This window comes from Phyllopteryx taeniolatus, chromosome 5 (assembly GCF_024500385.1).
Source record: "Phyllopteryx taeniolatus isolate TA_2022b chromosome 5, UOR_Ptae_1.2, whole genome shotgun sequence".
Classification (NCBI taxonomy): domain Eukaryota; kingdom Metazoa; phylum Chordata; class Actinopteri; order Syngnathiformes; family Syngnathidae; genus Phyllopteryx; species Phyllopteryx taeniolatus.
The window spans coordinates 32,287,349-32,311,282 of NC_084506.1; the positions used below are offsets into that span (position 1 = coordinate 32,287,349).

General features: G+C 44.2%; 2 protein-coding genes across 2 annotated transcripts in view; both read right to left on the reverse strand.

Moving 5' to 3' along the window:
• Positions 1-23,934, reverse strand: part of ccnd2a (cyclin D2, a) — a 202,419-nt gene that overhangs the window by 41,362 nt on the left and 137,123 nt on the right. The window lies entirely within an intron of this gene.
• On the reverse strand, positions 9,330-22,771 carry LOC133478672 (uncharacterized). Its single transcript, XM_061775021.1, has 2 exons — positions 20,711-22,771; positions 9,330-13,837 (listed from the first exon to the last, which is right to left on the reverse strand). The coding sequence occupies exon 2, from the start codon at positions 13,738-13,740 to the stop codon at positions 12,952-12,954; it is 789 nt and encodes a 262-aa protein (XP_061631005.1). The 5' UTR covers positions 13,741-13,837; positions 20,711-22,771; the 3' UTR covers positions 9,330-12,951.

Genomic DNA, 23,934 nt, shown 5'->3' on the forward strand with positions numbered 1-23,934 from the left:
CTGGGCTCTAAATGTCTCTTTAAATTGCTCACGTTTCTGACCAATGATTTAGCATGTCTTTTGGGCCACAGATAAGAATAGAAGTCTCTTGTTCATACAGTGAGAAAGATGTTTTCATCTTTTTTTTTTAATTTGTTGATGTCAATGTCATGTCAATATATTTTGTCATCGGCTGAGTCTCTGCAAATTGTATGAAGTCAACGTCTCGTTTTAGTCAGATAAAAAAGGTCGTCGACTATGACAAAAACATTTTCGGCAACACAATTAACACTGACTTACGTATGTGCAGTACTTGCTCATTGGCATTGTCTGGACAGAGTCAACATAACAACTCTTTTACTACGAAGCCACACCATTACAACAGCGTGGCTTTGCAGTAAAAGAGTTTGGCATTGTATTGGTGAAATAAGCAGGGGCGTCCATGAAAAAGACATTGCTTGGATGGCAGCATATGTTTCTCCAAAACTGTGTATGTACCTTTCAGCATTAATGGTGCCTTCACAGATGTGTAAGTTACCCATGCCATTGGCACTAACACAGCCCCATACCGTCCCAGATGCTGGCTTTTGAACTTTGCGTCTATAACAGTCCGGATGGTTCTTTTCCTCTTTGGCCCGGAGGACACGACGTCCACAATTTCCAAAAACAATTTGAAATGTGGACTCGTCGGACCACAGAACACTTTTCCACTTTGCATCAGGCCGTCTTAGATGAGCTCGGGCCCAGAGAAGCCGGCGGCGTTTCTGGGTGTTGTTGATAAATGACTTTTGCTTTGCATAGTAGAGTTTCAAGTTGTACTTATGGATGTAGCGCCGAACTGTATTTAATGACATTGATTTTCTGAAGTGTTCCTGAGCCCATGTGGTGATATCCTTTACACATTCATGTCGGTTTTTGATGCAGTGCCGCCTGAGGGATCGAAGGTCACGGGCATTCAATGTTGGTTTTCGGCCTTGCCGCTTACATGCAGTGATTTCTGCAGATTCTCTGAACCTTTTGATGATATTATGGACCGTAGATGATGAAATCCCTAAATTCCTTGCAATTGTACGTTGAGGAACATTGTCCTTAAACTGTTCGACTATTTTCTCACGCACTTGTTCACAAAAAGGTGAACCTCGCCCCATCTTTGCTTGTGAATGACTGAGCAATTCAGGGAAACTCCTTTTCTACCCAATCATGGCACCCACTTGATCCCAATTAGCCTGTTCACCTGTGGGATATTCCAAACAGGTGTTTGAAGAGCATTCCTCAACTTTCTCAGTCTTTTTTCCCACCTGTCCCAGCTTTTTGGGAACATGTTGCAGCCATAAAATTCTAAGTTAATGATTATTTGCTAAAAACAATCAAGTTTATCAGTTTGAACATGAAATATCTTGTATTTGTAGAGTATTCAATTAAATATAGGTTGAACATGATTTGCAAATCATTGCTTTCTGTTTTTATTTATGTTTAACACGAAGTCCCAGCTTCACTGGAATTGGGGTGGTATATTGAATGTGTAACAGTCTAGTGTCTTATTTGCCTTTCAAATAAGCATGCGTGTGACTCACAACATATGCAGGGCAGCAGGAAATTACATGTAGCAAAGCATACTTGTATTTAAAACATTTCTATCCAAAAGTTGACCCAAAAAAAGCAAGCGCTAAAACGCTCGACTTTGACTGAACAATTGTGTGTTACATGACTCCATATAAACATGTTGGATTATAGTTTTATGCTTCGGGAACGGCAGAACACTGTGAGGTCCGGATCAGTATGATGGCGATGGACCCGTTTATGTTTCATTACCTGTGGAATGTCTACTGTGGAATAAGGAAGCACATCAGAGGCTGGCATTTACCTCTCAATCACCACCCCAACCCCTCACCCCTGTAATCATGTTAGCTCATACATAATCACATTTCAATTACTGACAGGAGTGTGACCCTTGCCTCCCGACATGCCTAATCTAATACATGTGTTTCCGAAAACACAGAGGGATGCCTTGTTGCGCTAGACAGGAGAGCGAGGGGGGAAAAAAAACAAACAAGCATGCATCAACATGCTCTGTCATGCCATGGCTATAAAAAGGGACATCGCTGTTTCCTTCTGATCCCGCCTGGGAAGCGAGCAGCTATTTTTAGCATACTGTACATGGCGCGTGGACACGAGGTAAACACTCCATTGGATTCACGGTGAGGAGGAGGAAAGAGCTGGACACTGCATGAAAGTTCATGGTAGGACACAACCAAAATGTATTGCTCCAATTGTTTGGTCACCAACCTTTCTGAAACTAAGAGCTACTTCTTGGCTATTGATTTACGTGAAGGGCTACCTGTTTGATATACACTTCTGAAATCACAAATTTGCTCAAGTTACTTTGAATTATGTTATTATTATTAATGATATTCATCGATATGAAGACCCTGATCATGTTAATTACCTCTCACAATAATTATCAACAAGGACATGACAAGGTAAGAAATAGATAAATGTCAATATGAAACATATCGATCTCTGCAATTGTTTACATTTTTAAATGATTACTTTTACAACATTCCTAGGAAATAAGCTGAGCTGTTTTTAGAACAGGCCCATGGGCTACTCATGTGCTCCTTGGGGGCACCCTAGTGCACAATAAACAATACAATAAAAACAGAACAATAATGAAGTCAGCATGAAAAAAAAAAAAAAAAAAGATGACTTCCTTAAGTATTGAATGACATCAAATCCATTGCAGAATGTAGATGAATTCGATCAAGTGACACAATGTTGACCAATGATCGATATGAATCGGATATCTGATAATGCGACATGAACAGGACCATGGTAAAAAACAAAAAAACAACAAATAATAATAAAAAAATACATCAAACATTATTGTACACTAGAGGAGAGTACAGGTGTCAAACTTAAGGATTGGGGGCCAGATCTGGCCCACTTCATCATTTTATGTGGCTCACTAAGTGTGTACTTCACATTTCTTGCTAAAATGTGCACTGAAATTGATAATTGTATTGACTTTTTGCAATGCTGATATATTGCATATTTTTGTTTGTATTCACTTTTAACAATGATGAGATATTGCACATTTTTGACACCAAACCCCTTTTCCAAACAAATGTTACAGTAGTTTAACACATTTTCCTTGACTGTATATACAGCTCTGAAAAAAAGAGACCACTGCAAAATTATCAGTTTCTATACTTTTGCAAATTGTAGGTACACATTTGCGTAAAATGAACATGTTTTATTGTAGAAACTAAGTACTGACATAAATCCAAATATTGTCATTTTAAGCATTTTCAGAAAACCTAGAGCATTTGCAGAAAATGGCAAATGGTAAAAATACCCAAAAAATAAGATGTATGTTTTTTTTTTTTTTTCATAATTTCATAATTTCTCATAATTTTTTTTCCAGGCATACATTTATATGGTTTCAGTTATAAAGGCCCCTGAGGGAAAACGTAACTACACTGTGGTGCATGACAAAAATGAGTTCGACAACCCAAAGAAAAACAATTGTCGATGGTGGCCATTGCTGTATGCTGAGTTTTCCTTCATTTAAATCAATGGATGTACATGCCACCTAAATAGAATGCAATTTTTAATATTTGCATTCTTTGTTTATTGAATTTTTTTTAACGTCCGTTTAGTCAATGTCCGATATGTTAGGCCATGTGTGTATGTCATGAACGGAACAGAGGGTAGGACCCAAAAATGCACGACTCCAAAACAAATGGACAGTTTCCAAAAAGAGGTTTGATATACGGGCAGAGGTCGGTACACAGGCAGGCAATCCAAAAAAGGCAACAGTATCCAAAAACCTGAGGCAAAAAGGCGAGGTCTATAATCGGAACAGGGTCGAGTCTTACTGTGAGTCTGTGACGTGGAAACAAGGAATGCTGGAACGCGACGACAAGGTACAACGAACTGGCGACGAGAAAGAACGAGACACGAGGTTAAATGCAAGGGGCAATTAGGGTGAACGAGGCACCGGGTGGCGAAGATGCTCTCAGGGGCAGGTGTGTACGAGACAGGGGGAAGACAACAACCGGAACACACACCCATGACAGTGTATGTGCATGTGAGTGAAAAAAAACCTCACAGCGATATCAGATAAGCGCCACTTGAAAACACAAAATCATCTGATTATCTGATTCTGATTGTTATAGTATATGAACATGTGATATCTGAAATTAACTTCAAAAGTGAATAAAGAGTTCCATTTGGTCCGTGGTCCCTATTACCTGGGTTCGTACGTATGGCACGGCCAGCTGAACACTCTCAATGTATCCCCAGTGGCATACAAGAATCTCACAGTCTGCGTGTGTTTCTGTATCATCTTCGGCCTTTTTTGCCACCCCACTGTTCAGGAGAGTGGAGAAAAAACACTACAGACACCCTCAACCATGAATCTATCTGTGCCCCATCACCGTTGGAAAGCTCTTTTTTTCTCTGCCTTTCTTCATCCCTCTCGTACTGCGCACCTTGCCTTTTCTTCTGTAATTCCCACTCTGTCACTCTGTGTCTGTATGCTTAGCGACCTTGTGTCGTTATTATGGGGCAATTTGTGTCAATGCTAACATCCCATTCATCATCGGGCGGGGGGGGTAACAGTTTCCGCCAGGGCTCTGGGGGCTCACATACCTCACCTCTCACATTTTCACCATGGTGACATCCGCTCCGCTAAGGGGTAAGAGGTCAGAGTTCCAGACCTCCTGAGTGATCACTGACTAGTCGGAGTTCTGTGCTGGAAGCTTGCTTTCCCAGCCCCCCATCCACTGCGGCACCCTGCTCCTAAAAGCTTTCTTACATTTCAAGCTCTTCCCCCTCTCCTGTCGCTTATGGAAACTTTGCTCTCTTCATGTGCATTGATAACTTCCGTGTCTTGCTCTTGCTCATTCCATACGTATAAAATGATTGTTTCTATTTCCCCCCTCAATCAAAGAAACAAATACTACTCGCCCAAATAAAGTTACTGTTAGTTGTAAGTTTACCAGAGAGATTTACACCCTTGTCCCTCTCCGAAGCCTTTCTGAAAGCTTTCTTCCACCCACAAACCTCCACTGACCCAACCCCCTATCACATCAATGGCTGACAGCCCTTTCTCTCACTAAAACCCCAGCATGCGGGACCATGGTTTATTTCTTATGAATGAAAGGGCCAAACGAAAGTGCATTCCAGTCTCTGCTTCGAGGGGGAGCAGCTGGCTGTTTGCTGCAAGTCCGTGTCTGACTGTCTGTGATTTACCTCCACGTTTGAGACACTGGAGAGTTGGACAGAGAGTAAATACAATCCCCCGCAAGAGAAAAGGGCCATCATCAATAGGGATATGGATGAACATGATGACTACGACGACGACGACGACGATGATGTGGCAGTGGAGAACTGCAGTAGCAGGTCCTCGTGTGAATCCTGTAGGCTTAAACAAAGGAGGAATTGAATGGTCCCAATTTAAAGTTAATACCCTTGGAGCTGCTTGGACATATTTATCTTTCTCTAAACTATTGCATTGACGATTTTGCTTCCTGAGAAGAGAGTCGCAAACCCCGTCCAACGTTTAAATGATAAACACATGCGTGTACGATAAAGCTTCGATTAGCACTTGAGCTGAACAGATTCCATGTTGTTGTGAAATTTCTCCTGCTTGTTTTTTGATGCTATTTGCTGTAAATGTGCAAAGGCCGCCAGAAGGAGCCAGGCATGGGGAAGGGAAGGCATGTGGGGCACGTAATTCCGTCTCCATTTCTCTCCCTCTGCCAGCTTCTAATTATGCCCAATTACACCTTTAACACAAGTGGGCCGCTGTGGACATTTCTCAGGGTGTGAGGTCAAGCATTTCCTGTGTCTGTGAATAACCCAACGTCAGGGGAATTGTCTTGCAGGGGCCTCCAACTCTCCCTCCTTCCATCATTCATTCCCATTGACCCCTCCTCCACTAAGCCCTGGTCTCCAGACCTCCAACGTTTACCAATGAGCCAGATAGTTGGGACTTAGCCCCTTTGACTTGTGAGGGCTTTCTCCTCTCAAACACAAACAAACAGGAGAAGCCATGCATAAAGGCTTCGCCAACTCACCTGTGCAAGATGCAGTTGCGAACTGCAGATGCAAAAATAAGACACGATCTCTTATGAAACTAAATAAACTGAGTAAGAAGGTAACTTGACAGGATCGAAACTCAAATTCCATTCATTTTCTTTGAAAGTCACAGGCAATCACGCCACATTTGCAGTATTGTGCTCTGCTTCCGCTTTGACACTCATCATTCTCAGGTTACACAGACAGGTTTTCTACTTTCTCATGGACCGCGTTTCCCCCCTCTATTGTTAACAACTCACCTTGAGGTGGCTTTTACTGCAAGCCTGACTGTTAATTGCATATCTAATCTCATCTAAATGACTGAGGGTGTTGGTGTGGGTGCATGTGTGTGCGTGTCGACGTGTGTGTGTGACTCACAGCTTCAGGAGGGATTGCAGGCCACCTCACAATGGTAGTGTACCAACAGGTTGGGTTCCCACACCCAGTAGGAAAATAAATACTCCACAATCGCCGCCTATCAAAACACGGAACGTACGAAGGGTGAACCGAAAATGGTACATTCCACTGGAAATCCATAGCGAGCAAGTACATGCTCGCTCCTCTGCACTGACATTTCAGAGACACAAGGGAGAGATTAGCGGCACATATGGGAGGGCCACAAAATCAGGATGAAAGATGGTCGAGGGAGATGGGGGTTAGGCCCCTTATTTTTATTACCGGTAGATGAATTGGCGGTGAAAGTGACAGTCGGATGAATGGAGGTAAAAACCAGTGAGTAGCACACGTGAGCGGACGGGCCGTGTGTTTATTCAACTGAAATAGCTTGAGGTCATGTGCAAGGTGAAAGTGGAATCTCTAAATTTGAATTACCCTTGAATCGTGCGCATTTTCTGGCAAAATACCCTCAAGTCGTACAAAACTTCAGTGGTGAAATTGCAGTCCGTACTCTTTGTATATCTCGCGAGACCTCACCTCAGTACATCGAAGTGTTTGGCCTTTTATGCGTTTGATTTTGATTATTATTCTTTTTTTTTTACTATGCTACCAATGAAGGGTACCTACCAGTCATGGCAATGTGACATCAATTAATACCAATGGTGAACGCTCAGGGCCAGCAAGGCTTTTTTTTTTTTTCTGCTGTCCTAAACCCTATTGGAAGTTACAACCTACATTTCAAACATCTGTTCCATGAAAGTGTATTCAGAAGACTCTTACAGTCGTACTATTCTCATAGCATTTCTTTTGGCTGCACTTCTTCCAGTCCGTGTGCCGCCATGCCAATCAAATCTTCCCAGCGCTTTCAGAATCAGTCGCACTGGCTAATGCGCCTTAAAACGATGTTAGCAATGGGACTTTCTTTAACCAATCTGATTTCAAATTTGCCTCACTTGGCCAGCTAGCTGGCCCAAAAATAATGTCAGCATTTTTTCATCATCTGATTGGTTGGTCAAAACAACACTTCTTGAGCTAAGTTCCACAAGGAAAACACGGTTGTGGCGATCTACACACATGAATACATTTAATGATTATCATCTCTGGTGAATATTATTTTTATTTGTTTGTCAAATATTATCAGAACTGCTCCATATTATGTATGGGGAACAGTTACATTCTTTAATATTGTTTTTTTTTTTTTTTTTAATAGTATTGATGGTTGCCCTGCGACTGACTGGCGACCAGTTCAGGGTGTAGTCCGCCTTTTGCGACTGACTGGCGACCAGTTCAGGGTGTAGTCCGCCTTTCGCCCGAAGTCAGCTGGGATAGGCTCCAGCGCCCCGCGACCCCTAACCAGGATAAGCGTTGTTAAAAATGTAAGGATTGATGGTTTCAATAGTTATGTGACATGATAGTCGTAGTGGTATTAAGAGGCGGACTGAGGGTCCAGGTAGCAAAGGCACAGCCAGCTACAGACTAATACACAATAGTAATCGCCCACTGTGGATTGTCACCAAGCCTCTGACCTCAGCTGTTCCACCTCAGATGTATTTTTATGACATATTTTGACAAAAGGTGCACATGTTACATCACCAGACGAAGAATCAAGCCCGCATGCACAAAAAAGATTGTGAGTGTAAGACACAATCTATTGCTCACTGAAAGATGATGCACATCTTGCTCTGCTAACCCACAATCCTGCAAGGCAACCAAGCAGTGGATGCAGCTACTGCAATCACCTAGCATTTCCATCTGCCAAGTGCATACAAGTTGAAACAAAGATTTTGTATTTTTTTTTTAATGCTGAGCAGCGTTTGACTATCATCGGAGGAGGAGGAGGAGAGAAATGAAAAGAAGTCATTTGTGACAAAGAGCCAAAGTATGAGGAAACCACGCTTGTGTCTGAGGCAGGCAGTGGGAACGCTGAGCGCAGTCTTAGTCTCAGCTGTTGTTCCAAGCCGCACATTGATCACACAAGCGCTTCCCCGGCTGGAGAGGAACCTCACGGGCAGCCGTGGAGGGGCGCAGACTTGCTCAAGTTACTAGATGACCCTGAACACTAGAGAGCGGCAGGTCTGTGGGATGAAAAGAGACCTTATGTTGGCCTCTGTCTGTCCATGTGACTTGAAGTGCTGCCCCACGCTAAGGTAGAGTGAGCCTTTAGAGAGAGACAAACTAACTGGCTAATATTTGTGTACAGGATTCACATTATGGCCGATAGGAAGAGGAGGAAAACTGAACTGGGTGGAATATGGCCTAAAGCTATTAAACACACTGCCTTCTCTTCCTTCACATTCTTCTACTTGGAAAAAAAGAACAGGCTAGAGAAGGTTGAAGGAGTGGGTGAGAAAGAGAGGCAGCAAACACCAACCTTCACCATAGTCAGGAGCATTGTATGTAGCACTTCAGTGAGCTAGCTATTATAGCAAAGCTTTTCCAGGTTTTGGCCATCTGTCACTTTTATGAACACTGCACTGGGAAATTAGGTCTTTGGCTTGCTTGGCTGGGCGAATAATGAGCCACTGAAAATGATTGTTATCGATGACCCGTTGGCATTGCTCTCATATGGAGCCAATCAAGATGCAGCTCCAGAGGCAGTAACAACAACCAGGGATAAATCAATTGTAAGTTACGGGTCAGGCATACGGACAGGCCTGGGAACAAGGTAGAAAGGATCTACTACGGAGAGGAAAAAAACATTTTGCTGATTTTTTTTTTATGGGTTATAGAGTGAATGATTCATGCCATACCTGTTTTAAAGACTACAGCGGAACGTCCAGCATCTCTTGTGAGACCTGTGCGAGTCTCTTGAGACTTTAGTGCAGGGTGCTCAATGCGTCGATCGCGTAGTATTGGTAGATCGCATGACATAAAAAAAAAAAAAAAGACATCGGCCTATCATCCATCCCGTTGCTTGAATGATATACATATATAATCGATGATATCTGAATTTTCCTGACACTTAGGTCACGCACATGCGCAAACAACGCCGCTAAAAGGTAACTGCAGATGCAACGGCGCCAAGTGTGTCAAAACGCCAAGTGCGTCAAAACTAACAAGCTAGTCAGTGAGTTACCTCCAATTTTTATCTCTCGGTGTTTTCTCTTAAACTGAACAAAGGGTATAAAAATGAGTGGAGGAGCTGGAGCAAGTAAGAAGACAACAACTTACCACTTTCATACGGAATGGGACGAGGAGTATGTTTTTTTCACGATGACATTTTCGAAATGTGTATGCCTCATCTGCCAGTCTGCCATCGCATTACCAAAGAACGGAAATGTGGAGCGGCATTTTAGAACTGTGCATGGAAAATACGACACTGACTACGCATCCCTGGCTGATTCACTTCAGTGCAAGTCATCGGAGTAAACTCAGGTAATGACAAAAAAAATGTACATTGTTAATTATGTTGTGTTGTGGCTCATGCAGTGATGCAAGGTACATCAACATACATTGATGCTGAGCTGTGTCGGCGGCCCAGAATTTTAGTATCAGTGGTAGCGCTCTGCGCTCTCAAACCGGAGACATTCTACCAGTCAGGTAAGTTAAGCAGGGATGCCCCAAAACATTTGACATGCTGCAAAGAAGAGGAGAGGGAGGGGATACATACAGGATGAGACAGGGATGAGTAGTGAAAAAAAAGAGGTATGTATTTCCACATTGTCTATTAGTTGGAACACCAAGCCCTCTTCGGATGTCCCTCAGACAAAACACCTGATAAGGTCGATTGTGCGCAGCATTCCTCGGCGCAATGTGTGTGTGCCGATGAGGGTGCGTTGTGTGGTCAACTGCGCGCAGCCAGCTGATACCACCAAGACCTCACCGTCTCCCGCACAGTTCCCACGACTGTAATCCAAAAGCTGAATAAACAATGTCAGTATGGACATGTACGAGACCGTCCAAAGGTGAGAGAACACGACCACAGCGTGCACACAAGCTTCAGCTCCAAACAGCAAGACATCCACCTCCGTTGAGCAATTGTGCTCTAGTGGACCTCATTTAATGATATGCTAATTCAAGGTGACAGGGCTCACTAATTAGATTTTGAATGTGTATTTAGAAGTGGTGACATACATGCCAGTAATATGCTAATGCAATGTACTGTTGACATTAACACCTTGAAACAGTAAACAAGCCTTTATTCAAGCCCAAATACAAAATTTGCAAGACTAAAATAAACCCATTACAGAGCTGCCAACCAATAAAAATTCACTTCCAGAACAATTTGTCCAAATTTGTCTGAATTTCCATCTTTTCAAAATTGTGTCAAGAACATGTCCATGCAACAGGCATAATCGTAATCGTTCAGAATTTGGCATTTTAAAGTTTTTATTACATCAACTTTGTAATGGTGGACGCAGTTGCAGCCCGAGTCAAAGTACCAGTATGTGAGACTTTGAGATTTTGCATTTATGGATTTATCCACCTTTGCCAATTCTGTTTTCAACCCTGGTAACAAAATAAACAAATCAAAAAATCAATAAAAGCAGATGAATCAGATCTCAAACGTCAAAATGAAAACTCAGCACTCTATTTTGCAAACAAACAAATAACATTGCTGATAGACTGAATCGGATAGTTTCTGTATGGACAATAGTTTTGGTCTCTATCTTGTGCAATGTACTTCTAGAAGTACATGTAAGAAGAAGAAACATAAATATGTTTTCTCTTGCATGCTATTTATTTTACATATTTACATTTCCGATATATAGCTGCTGCCGAAACAATGCAAATGTCCCCACTGTGAGACTCATAAAGGGTATCTTATCTTATATCATAAATATTTATTAACAAAAATACTATGCTTTTAACCTGCCCACGTTCCGGAGTGATGTGTGCAGTGACGTACTAATTCATTTCAGGTTCAGACGCGGCGTCCTGTGTGGATGTGTGCATTATTTTAAATTGATATCACTGAACACGTAATAAGGTTACAAGGTACTTGTGCTGTCAATTCTTCAATATGCATAACACATACAGAGGGTTGAAATTACGGAACTCAAGGGCTCGCGGTGCTGCAAAAGACAAATAATAACATCAATATATTTATTCATTCATCTTCCGTTCCGCTTATCCTCAATAGGGTGGCGGGCGTGCTGGAGCCCATCCCAGCTATTGTCGGGCGAGAGGCGGGGTACACCCTGAACTGGTCGCCAGCCAATCGCAGAACGTCAATATAAAAGCTAAATAAACTATAGACAGTATAAGAAGTATTACTTGTATGTGCAAATATCAAAGGTCAGAGTCAAGGTCAGAGAACTAAGGCAAATGAGACATTTATAAATTAGATGACGAAACCCCAATGCTGCTAAGGTGCCTAGTGGGACCCCGAGTCTGGTGTCAGTGTGTGCGTGTGTGTGTATTGTGTGTGTGTGAGTGTGTGTGGATCTACATGTTTGCGGGGTGTCAGAGTTCAGAGTTCAGGTGTTCAGATTCCTGACAGAACTGTCTTCTAGTCGACTAGTCCTGGCCCGCAAACTGAACAGTCTTCTGCCTGGTGGCAGCAGACTGAAGAAGCTTTGTGACGGATGGGTGCCATCCCCTGCTATGCGGAGGGCTTTGCTGGTGAGGCGGGTGCTGTAGGGACGGAAGAGAGGTTCCGATGATCTTTTCAGCTGCCCCCACTACGCGATGGAGAGTTTTGCGGCAGGATGCGCTCTCCTGGAGTCCACAACAATCTCATTGTTTTTTTCCACATTCAAGATTGTTGTCCATGCACCAACTGGCCAGGCGGCTCATCTCACTCCTGTAGTCTGTCTCGTCCCCATTGCTGATGAGACCCACCACAGTTGTGTCGTCTGCAAACTTGATGAAGAGGTTGGAGCTGTCGGTGTGCAGTCATAGGTCAGCAGGGTGAAGAGGAGGGGGCTCAACACACAACCTTGAGGGGCCCCGTGTTCAGAGTGATGGTGCTGCATGTGTTGCTGTACCCGTACTGCCTGCGGTCTCCCTGTCAGAAAGTCCAGCAGCCAGTTGCACATCGAAGTGTTGAGCCCCAGCTGGTCCAGTTTGTAGATCAGTTGTTTAGGGATGATGGTATTGAATGGCAGCACGGTGGATTACTGGTTAGAGCGTCAGCCTCACAGTTCTGAGGACCCGAGTTCAATTCCTGGCCCCGCCTGTGTGGAGTTTGCATGTTCTCCTCGTGCCTGCGTGGGTTTTCTCCAGGCACTCCGGTTTCCTCCCACATCCCAAAAACATGCATTAATTGGAGACTGTAAATTGCCCGTAGGTGTGAATGTGAGTGTGGATGGTTGTTTGTTTCTATGTGCCCTGCGATTGGCTGGCAACCAGTTCAGGGTGTACCCCGCCTCCTGCCCGATGACATCTGGGATAGGCTCCAGCACGCCCGCGACCCTAGTGAGGAGAAGCGGCTCAGAAAATGGATGGATGGTATTGAATGCTGAGCTGAAGTCTATGAACAGCATTCTGACATATGAGTCCTTAGAGTCCAGGTGTGTGAGGGCAGAGTGGAGGGCGGTGGAGACGGTGTCATCGGTTGACTGGTTGGACCGATATGCAAACTGGAAGGGGTCCAAGGAGGAGGGGAGGGAGGACTAGCCGCGCGAAGCACTTCATCAGGATGGGAGTGAGCGCTACCGGACGGTAGTCATCGAGGCAGGAGGGAGACGACTTCTTCGGGACCGGGATGATGGTGGTGGCTTTGAAGCACATGGGGACAACACCCTGACTCAAGGAGGTGTTGAAGATGTCCGTGAAGACATCTGTGAGTTCAGCTGCACAGTCCCACAGTCCACGACCAGGTATGTTGTCTGGACCCGGGGCTTTTTGTGTGTTGATCCAATCGAGAGATCTTTTCACACTGTCCCGGGTCAGTGTGAGCACTTGGTCAACAGGAGGGGGTGGAGTCTTGTGTGCAGGGGTGCTTTTGTGTGCCTCAAAGCGAGCAAAGAAGTCATGCAGCTCATTTAGCAGGGAGGTGGAGCTTTCGCAGTTCTGTCGTGAGGGTTTATAGTCCATAATGGTCTGAATACCTCGCCACAGACTCCTGGTGTCACTGCTGAAGCGGTGGGCGATCTTCCTGGAGTACTCCCTCTTGGCCTCCCTGATGCCACATGACAGATTGGCCCTGGCTGTCCTCAGGCCCTCCTCATCCCCAGAACTATAAGCCGCTCGCGGACCTTCAGTAGTCTGTAGACCTCCCCCGGCCACGGCTTCTGATTGGCAGACAGTGATGGACTTGCTGATGTAGGCAGTAACAGTCTTTGTGTACTCCTGAAGGTTTGTGATGGAGTTGTAGGTGGCAGCCTGTTTGAACATGGTCCAGTCTGTGGTGGCAAAACAGTCTTTAAGTCTTCTGGCCTGTTACTTTGTTGTTCAAAATTGGTTACTCTCCGTGACGCGGTTCCAGCCAGACCTATGTGACAACATGAGAAGTGTATTGTTTCAGTGATTTCCATAACAGCGGCACGGTGGATGACTGAGAACCCGGGCTCAAATCTGCCTGTGTGCCGTTTGCATGTTTCCCCCCCCCCGCCCCCCTCCCCCGTGCCTGCGTGGGTTTTCTCCGGGTACTCCAGTTTCCTCCCACATACAAAAAGATGCATGGTAGGTTAATTGAAGACTCTAAATTACCTGTGGGTGTGAATTTGAGTGCAAATGGTTGTTTGTTTATAAGTGCCCTTCAGTTGCCTGGCGACCAGTTCAGGGTGTACCCCGCCTCTCGCCCAGAGTCAGCTGGGATAGGCTCCAGCACGCCTGTGATCCTAGTGAGGATAAGCGATACAGAAAATGGATGGATGGATGGATTTCCGTAACAAAATAGGGCCGTTCCGTAACATGTGGGAGCTCTGCCATTACATAGACTTAGAAGTTGGAAACCACCATACAGTATCTTTTTTTCAGAGTGATTGCCCTCCTCCTCTGTCCCCCACTGGGCGACACTCACAACGCGCTGCACTCATCCGTACTTAACAAAGTTCAAGTTTTAAAATTATTATGTTTTCATTATTCATTTATTTTCACTCTTTAGGTGAGCTGTAACGGTGCCCCAATACTATAACTCCTATTGTCATTTAATAATGGTTAAACACAATAAAACAAAGCAAATCTGATCGCTCTCCTAGACATCATCTGTCAATTCAGCAGAAACAAAACACCCAGAAAAAGAGGAACAGGCTCTCCAAGGTCACTCCCAAGGCGTTGTCTTACGTAAGAGCATAACAGCAGTGAAATGTTTTGTTGTTGTTGTTGATGTGGATTTACTGATCAATAATCTCTCTCACAGTCTCTTTCAGTCCACTTTCCACACGCAGACATCCGGTTGGTCTGGTTTCATATGATTTTTGGCATGGTTTTCACTCCCAGTGAACTTCCTGACAGTTTGTCCTGTGGGCTTTCTACAAGCAGATTGGGAATGCCAGTACATCCTCAGGTGATGCAAATGTGGAGTGTCATAAATGTTCTAGGTGACTTCCTTGCCAGAGAGTGGGGCGGCTTGAGTTTTTATCTTTTACTCTCATTCACACCACCTGGCCAGGATCGAACATATCTCATGACTCTACTTGCTGGTGTCTCTGTTTGATCTACAATTGTGTGGACATTGTACCATAGTGGATTTGTATACCACCTGGTGATCTGAGGAAGAAATGTAAGTAAAGTAAAACTGAGGAAGTCATGTAAGATGGGGCTGGGTCTAGAATGGATTTTGGGTGGAAGATCACATCATTGCATTCAAGTATACACTTTGTGTGATAGAATAGACAATCCAGTGGTTTCTAGCCAGGGGAATATGGTGGTATGGAGATCTATTATAAAATAGTTAAAGTTGAATGCAAAACTGTTTTCGCGCAGTTGCCTCAAAATATGTCAGGTTTGATATAATTCATTTTCAACAGGGTTTGTTATTTGACCTCTGCAAACTCTGCAATCCTTGATCAGAATGAGGACTCAATGAATCCAAATCAGAAATCCAACTATCCACCCATTTGCTATGCGACTTGTTCTGTTCACAGTCAGAAAGAAGCTGGTGCCTGTCCCAGCTGAGTGAGAGGCGGGGAACACCCTAGACTAGTCACCAGTCAATCACAGTGTAACGGTGGTGTCCTGTACAGTCCGGCCACCGCTAGGCTTGAACCGACGCGCCACCATCACAATGGTGCCATGACCCAGATTGGGAGTGAGTTTCAGGGGGGGTGAGTGTAACGGAAACAAGCAAAGTGCTGTGCGCGAACGTTAGTCAACCTCAACCCCTCGCGGCCTCAAGAGAGCACTGGCCAGTTAGCGAACTCAACTCTCAACCACTGAGGACAGCGGTTTGTGGGTTCTAGCCAAAGTGTGGCTGTACTGCCAGGACACCACCGTCAAAACAGGACACTTTCTGCCTCTTTTCCACAGAGATCCCACAAAATAGCTGTATAAGAACTGTAACAGAAGAGAAGAAGAACAAGAACTAGAAGGCGCCTTCACTTTTTACACCGAACCCAGCAAAGGCAGCATATTGCGACAACTGCGGGAGCTTTTAAACAAGGGTGGGAAGTAACGAAGTACAAATACTTTTTTATTATACTTAAGTATATTTTTCAGGTATCTGTTCTTTAGTTGAGTATCTATTTTTTACTCCCCAGATTTGAAACCAGATCGCTGTACTTTCTACTCCTTACTTTGTCAAAATAGGCTGGTACATTTTTTCAACCTCTGCGGACAACGATCCAACTTAAAAAAGAGGTGACTACAAAGAGATCAAATCAACCACAGTTGTGATCTTGATTGACTAATTGATTAAGATTTTGGGGACTTTAAGGTGAAAAAAAAACAGACACAGCAGTGACATGGAGGAAAGTAAACCAGGGAACATTAACAATTACAACAATAAAATTGGATAAGCAAGATACTTCCCATGCATGGCCTCTTTTAAGATCCTTGTTTTGGTGTTGTCAGCTGCAAGAACGATTTGTGGCAAATGCGTTGTGTCTTGTCCCAGCCTAAAAAGCACCAGCTTCTTGCATTTAATGATTCTCTGTAAAATTTGACAAAATGCATAGAGGTAAGGTGTATTTTTTCAGATGTTATCATTAACTCTTAATCCATCCATCCATTTACTGAGCCGCTTCTCCTCATTAGGGTCGCGGGCGTGCTGGAGCCTATCCCAGCTATCATCGGGCAGGAGGCGGGGTACACCCTGAACTGGTTGCCAGCCAATCGCAGTTAACTCTTAATGTTTTTGTTAATTACCAACGCTGTCAGTTTAGGGCAGCAATTCTCAAAATGTTGTACAAGTACCCTTAGTGGTACATGGGCTCCCTCTAGTGTTATGCAAAAGAATCACTGAATTAAATGTTCAAACTGCATAGTTTTGCAGTTGCTTCAAATCTTTTTGATAATTCAGTAAAGTATATTTGTTGCGTACAGTTCAGTTCAGTTGTATTTCATTTTTGTATTTAACTATTCAGAGAAGATTTAAAAGATTTTTTTTCAGGTTTTATGTAAAATACATTGTAACTGATTTATTATTTAAATTTGTGATTTTCCTATATTTAAGTGCAGTCTTAATGTTGAAAAGGTGCAGAATGTTACAGTGGCTAACTATATATATATACATATACTTTTTTGGAATGAAACCTTTGCCTTATTTTTGGTGAACAATTGGGCCTACCGCATCATTGAATTTTGATGTTGGTCATTATGGTGGTACTTGGCGAGCCAAGTGATTTTTGAGGTGGTAATTGGCGTAAAAAGTTTAAGATCCACTGATTTAGGGCATTGGGTGGCGGTCTAATGAGTTTGTTCGGCACTGCTTACGTTTTTAGGCTGTGGGAGCAAGCTGGAGCACGCACACTCCACACACAAAATGTCCTGAGCCCACACAGATATAAACGCGGAATCTTAAAAGTGATGTGAGGTGACAATGTCAACCGTTGGATCACTGTGTCACTCAACTAGAGTCACTCACACATATCCACTCCCTGCAGCTTGAGTGACTTGGAGCAACAGTCACGTGCTCCATGATCATTGCTGAGTGAACACACACGCAAACACACACGCATGCACTCCAAAATGTTTTAGGCATGTGGCAGGGGTATGTAGTGTATATGCCGTTTATGTACTGTACGGGCAGGTTGCAACTCACACGAGACAAACATCAAAAAACAAAAAAAGTGAGCCTGCTCTTACAAATACTGAACATTTTGTACATACTGTATACACATGCGCTCTAATTAGTTGCAAACAATGTACGTTATGGGTAACTTATGTGCATGCACACATAGCTGATGCGAGACAGTGCTTGTTGCTTGAATTGTGTACGACGTCTATTGAAATATCTGAGAAGAACCTGTTGCTACTGCTATCCGACATTGCTGCCACAATATTTTGAAATTAATACGCAGAAAAAAAACCATCCCATCTATCTCGACAGGGGAAGGCTTTAAACTTAAAATCAAGAATATTAAAACTGAGTTGGTCGATGTACTGTATATTCACGTAATCAAGTTATTTGCATTTGGATGACGATTCCCTATCTCGCATAGTGAAAGCCAGTGATTCATATTATTGAGCTTTTGTATGAATGAAAAGCTCTTAGGGCCTTCCACGTGTCATAAAAATGATACTCAATTAAAGTATGTTTGCCAGGAAACGTTTTTTGTCGTTCATGTGCAAACAAGGAAATCGGTTGAGCTCAACAAAGAAAGTTTGCATTGGGAGGAGGTTATGGTGGTGTGGACGGTTCAATGAAACAGTGGACTTTGCTGCAGGAGGCCGCTGTTCGACTCCTGCTTCCAGCTGGGAGTCGAGACTGTTCTTGAGCTCTCGTGCTTTTGACAGCGGGAGACTGTCCTTCCTTTGCGTTCAATAACTACAAATTGAACTTTTCCAGTAGCATGTTCAGAAGGAATTCTTCAAAAGGAAATCCAAGTTATCCCATGAGTACGACCACATCGTTACATCCACCAACGCATGTACATTTTCTTCCCATTTGCTGGTTTGTTTGTTAGTTAGCATGAATATCATTGTTTTATTATTATTGTAATCGCTAAAACAGTAAAACTTAAAAGTTGTTCGGATTTTGAACAATTCCCAGAAGAAACAATGCAAAATACAATCTATTTTCTATTTTATTACATTTTATTTGTTCCTCCCAGATTCCAAAAAGATGCACGGTAGGTTAATTGAAGGCTCTAAATTGTCCGTAATGTGAGTGCGAATTTGTTTATTTGTGCCCTGCGATTGGCTGGCAACCAGTTCAGGATGTACCCCGTCGCTCGTCCAAAGATAGCTGGGATAGGCTCCCGCATACCCGCGACCCTACTGACTATTAGCGGTGTAGAAAATGGATGAATGGATGGCTATTTAGCTGATTTAGAGGGTCAAATGATTAGAACTCTGTCCCGCTCCATTTCTCTCTCCTCCTATCCTGAAGACCAGACACTATGTGTAAACTGCACAGTGAAGTAATAAACATCAGCATCTGGAGAGCTGAGTAATAATGGTGCCCAGATGGAGATGAGCTCCCCTTACAAACGTGATGCTGTAAGGAAGAAGCTGGTACAACAGTGGGAGCACTAAAAGGAAGATATGGGAAAGGTGGGGGCTAAATCCAAAAGAACATTTCCAGCTTGGATTGGGAATTATCTTCCCTTGTACTGATGTTTCCCTCATGTCTCTTTAGTAGATTTGCCTCCACCTCTTTCTCCCCATCCCGCCCCTCTGCAGACTGGCCTTTCACTTTGGGGGGCCCTCAGCTTCCCTCTCGGCTGACCAGGGAGCTTTCAAGGTACCCTGATGGATGCTAATGTTGGACCCTTTCAGATCGTTTTACAGGCGGAGCCTTTGATCTCCCAGCAGTCCTCTCTCCACGGGCACCCTATCCTGAGAAAATGCAAATCCCCACCTTCCAGACACCTGTGAAAAAACTCTGCAGAATGGGGGTACAGAGCAAGTTGCTCTAAAGAAGAAGAGAAGACACTGTATTGTGACATTTGGAAAAAGGAAGCACATTAGATTGCAGTGGCGTGTCAAAGAACGAACGCAGAATGGAGAGCCCAGGCAGGAGTGGTGAAAGTGAGACACCACAGCTAACAAAGAAGGAAAAGAAGAATGGCTACCAAAAGACGGCCAGGCAGAAGGGACATAAGGGAATGGTAATCAAGGCCGGATAAAGAATTGCTGCGAGGGCAAAACAAAAACAAAAGTTTGAGTTAAACAAGGACAAAGGTTCACCTAGAGACCCAGCGTCAAAGACAGGAAGAGAAATGGTTCTAGAGACAAAGCAAGACGGAAATGGCAGAGCAAAATTTGGGAAGGCCTGGAGTTAGAATGTACATTTGGACTCAGTGAAGAGAAAAAAGGAACTCAGAGAGACAGATGAGCCCCTGCTGTGGAGCTCATGGGAGGTGAAAAAAAACGTAGGACGGAAGAAGTGATAAAAAGAGACAAGTACAGTGGAGGGGACAGTGACAGCAATGAAAGAAGCCCTGGCTGGCCGGTAGCGCTGTAAATAGCGGGGCTGCTGTTGGACAGCTGGCTGCAGCTGATCAGAGGACAGCCTGTGGAAGAGCGCTTGTCTTCCTGCAGCCAGCTGCTCCGTCCGGAGGCCCGCAGTGACTGCACAAGGCTCGGAATTGATGAGCAGAGCCACTCGATGGATTGCAGTGATGTTAACCTCTGTGAAGTGCTGCACTGTATTGCAGCTGGCACCCGATGTATCCTCTTTTAAGAAAAAGAAAACTAGAGGAGGGGGCGATGAAAAGGGGTTTATGCTTATGTAGCTTCTGTATGCTCTCTGTCCTTTCTTCCATTCTTCCCTCTCCTCCTCCATCTCCTTCGAGGGAAGATGCCATCTTCAATCCATTCATTTTCTGTACAGCTTGTTCATGGTTGTGGGGAGCTGGAGCCTACCCCAGCTGACTTTGAGCAAAAACCTGACTACACCCAGGACCAGTTGCCAGTCAATCAGAGGGCACATGCAGAGATAGAGAACCAGACACTGCACCCACTATGAAACACGGAGGGCTTCATTATGTCGTGGTGATGCTTTGCTGCATTCGAAACGGTGTCTCTTGAATCTGCGCAAGGTCCAATGAAATCAAGACTATCAAGGGCATTCTCGAGTGAAATCTGCTGTCCAGTGTTAGAAAGCCTGTGTTAGAAATTGATATTTATTAAAACTCTGTCAGTTCCAAGTTAATTTAGTGAACACCATGGGTTTTAACGCAGTCATGCTTTACATGGTAGAACAACCAATTTAAAGAGGCTGGCGCAGTACGATAGACGAGGAGTACATCTGTCTCACCTTGGTTCAAGTCTGAGCTCATGCCCTCCCGTGTGGAGTTGGTGTATTCTCCCCCAGCTAGCGTGGGTTTTCTCCTGGAACTCTGGCTTTTCCCCAACATTCTAAAAACATGCATGCGAGGTTACTTGAAGAATCTAAATTGTCCGTAGGTGTGAATGTGAGTGTGAATGGTTCTCTGTCTATATGTGCCCTGTGATTGGTTGGCGACCAGTTCAGGGTGTACCCTGTCTTTTGCCCGAAGTCATCTGAGATAGGCGCCACAGGATATGTGGTTCGGAAAATGTATGTATGTAAAATTGAGGTAAAACAAATACAAAAAAATCGGATTTATTGGCCAAAGAGTTTACGAAATGTTCAAACATTTCTCAAATTTGAAAGTTTGCAAAGCATGGAAAATGAAAGTCTCAGAATGGAATTGGAATTGCTAAGAGGTGTTTGTTGTCATGTGCCCTGCGATAGACTGTCGACCAGTCCAGTAGGTAAAGTCCGCCTTTTTCCGGAAGACAACCTGGATAGGCTCCAACTCACTTAAATCATCAGGTAGGACAAGCGCGATAGAAAATCCATGGATGTATCTTAACAAAAGTCTACTGACACAGCTCTTGTTCAATGAATTAGTAAATCTGTTCGTCTTGAAGTATTAGGTCCCTTGAATCAAAGGCACTCATCAAGAATGCATCTATGCTTCCAATTTTGTGGGCCCAGTTTGTGAAAGGCCCGTTTCTGTTCTCAGTGCAAAAAGCAAGGTCCACAAAGGCACGGTTGGATGATTATTTGTGTGGAAGAACTTGGAAAGCGGAGACATCGACCCAATCAAAGGTATTTGGGATTAATATAGAACAGCGATTGTGACCGCGTCCAACAGACACATTCAAAAATCTTGTCGGAAATCTGTTATAGCTGTAAACTCCATATTTTCACTTCCTTTAGGGGTAATCTGTCCTCGCACCTTTTTTTCCAGATCGTGTACCTGCAATTCCAACCAGCCCAAGCATCTAACGCTGACTGATTTAGAAGAATTCCTGTGGCCCTAATTGTGTAATATTTTGAATGTAGTTAGTCTTCATTGCTCCATCAATTCAGGAGTAGCAGGAGAGAGGGGGAGAGGAAAGCATTGAGGAAAAAAAGAAAAACAAAACTTCCCAAGGTCATCTCTGGCCTCTTCGCTGATCACCACTCATGCGTCCTCTCGTGTCCGCATACTTCTTCGTGCTCTCAACCACACAGCCCGCAGCTCTGCGTCCATCTTCCTCTACCTTCCCGTTGTCCGAACCAAAACAGAAGTGATGTCATCCTCTTCGGAGCTCTGGATGGGAAGAAATCCCAGTCCAAAGTCCACAGTAGCTGTATCCTCATGTCTGCGTGTCTGCTTGTTGTCAGTCCGTCTGTCTGATTGAGGCACATCCGGCCATGCTGACTCCCCTGCGACTCGGCAAGGCCTCTGTGTCAGGAGGAAGGAAGGAAGGAAGGAAGGAAGGAAGAAAGGCCCTGCGGTCACACAGGAGGGAGGATTTAGAGAAAGGGAGGGAGGAAGCGTGTGAGGGTGTCTTTGCTGGACTTGATCCACTCCATTGGAGCCTCTCACTATAGAAGGGCTGTTTGTACAAGGACAAGGCCAAACTGAAAGGTGTGTGCGCATAAGTGTGTATGTTCAAGTGTGCGTAGCTCCGGCAGATCATAACAGAGAGCCGGAGAGATGACCTCTGCTGTACTTTATTGATGCACAGATAATTGAATATCTGCGTGGCCTTAGCTGCAAGATACTCTCGTGCACACTTGATTGACTGTACGCATTTGCGCATGTGTGTGCTTCTGTGAGTTTACTGTTCATTAGAGAGTGACAGCTTACCTCAGTGGAAATTCAGCTGAGTCATCGTGTGCAGTGAACACTGGTACGTACATGCATACTCGAACACACCCACACACGCATGCACACACACACGCACACACACACACAACTGCCATCACCTTAGCTGTGACGTATTATTGCACCAGAACATACAATTTTGCAGATTATGTTTAGTGGTCTTGTTTTCAGTAGATAATTTAATAATAATAGTTTTTTACTTTTACTTTGTCAATGGAGGGCCGGGATTCAGAGAGAGACACTTCCTGGTGTGGATAAGTGTGTGAGTGTGTGTGTGTGTGTGGGGGGGGGGGGGGGGGGCTGTCGCAACCTGAGCTGCTGCGGAAGTCCTACGGCAAGACCACTTTGACAAACTTCATTGTCACTGCCTAATTTGTCACGATTGCGGCACCTAAAAGTACCTTCTAATTCCCGTTTTTACTCAGACAACCAGAGTCAAATGCGAGAAGTACTGTGGTGGGTGAGAGAAGTACCGTAGTTACTTTGCTTTGTAATGGTATAGCAAAAGATTTCAAAACAGCCTCCAGGTATCTGTTATGAAAACAGCAGTGGATGTAGGCAACGGCGGCTGCGAGGAGCCCCGAGAACTGGCTGGTGAGGCTGGTTTGTGCTTGAAAGCAGAGCGAAGGTATGAGCTGGACGTGAACCAGTAATCGAGGAAAGCGAAGGCAGAGATTGGTGGGCCGGGGGCCGGGGGGGGGGGGGGAACAGTCCCTCGATGTTTAAAAACATTGACCCTGATTCTGTCGGACAATAGCAGTTAATAGTTAAATCATAAATCAACACATCACTTCCTGTATTAGGTCATTATTGTTTTTTATTTATTTATATATATTCCCCCCCCCCCCCTTTTTTTCTGTGTATACAGCTGATAAGACTCAGAGGAGCTTGAAAAGGCACACCCTCGCCTGCTCTTGTTCAGCGACTAAAAATAAGTGGTGAAGTAATGTAAAAACACTGCTCTATTTACATTCTGGTAAGTTACAGCCGCTAGACTGCACAGCCTGCTAGCACTGTCAAATCTGGGTTAAATGACTCAAGGGGAATTTTCCCTGCCCGTTGTCTAGTAGTGGGATATGAAAAATGGTTGAGAGGTATAGATCGAGGGAGAGAAGAGGAAACTGTAAAACAGAGGTCAGTGAAAAGGGACACTATTTCAGACAAAATGTGAAGACATTTCCGTACAGTCAGATGCTAAGCGTGTGTGTGCTCATGTACATTTACATGTCATTCCTTCCTAATAGCCAACGGGAGGCGGACGGGCAAAGATAACACCCATTGTTGGGAGGATGGTGCCGATACAAATCTCAGAGACTGAATTTATGAATGATTGGGATCAGAGGCGGACGTGGATGAA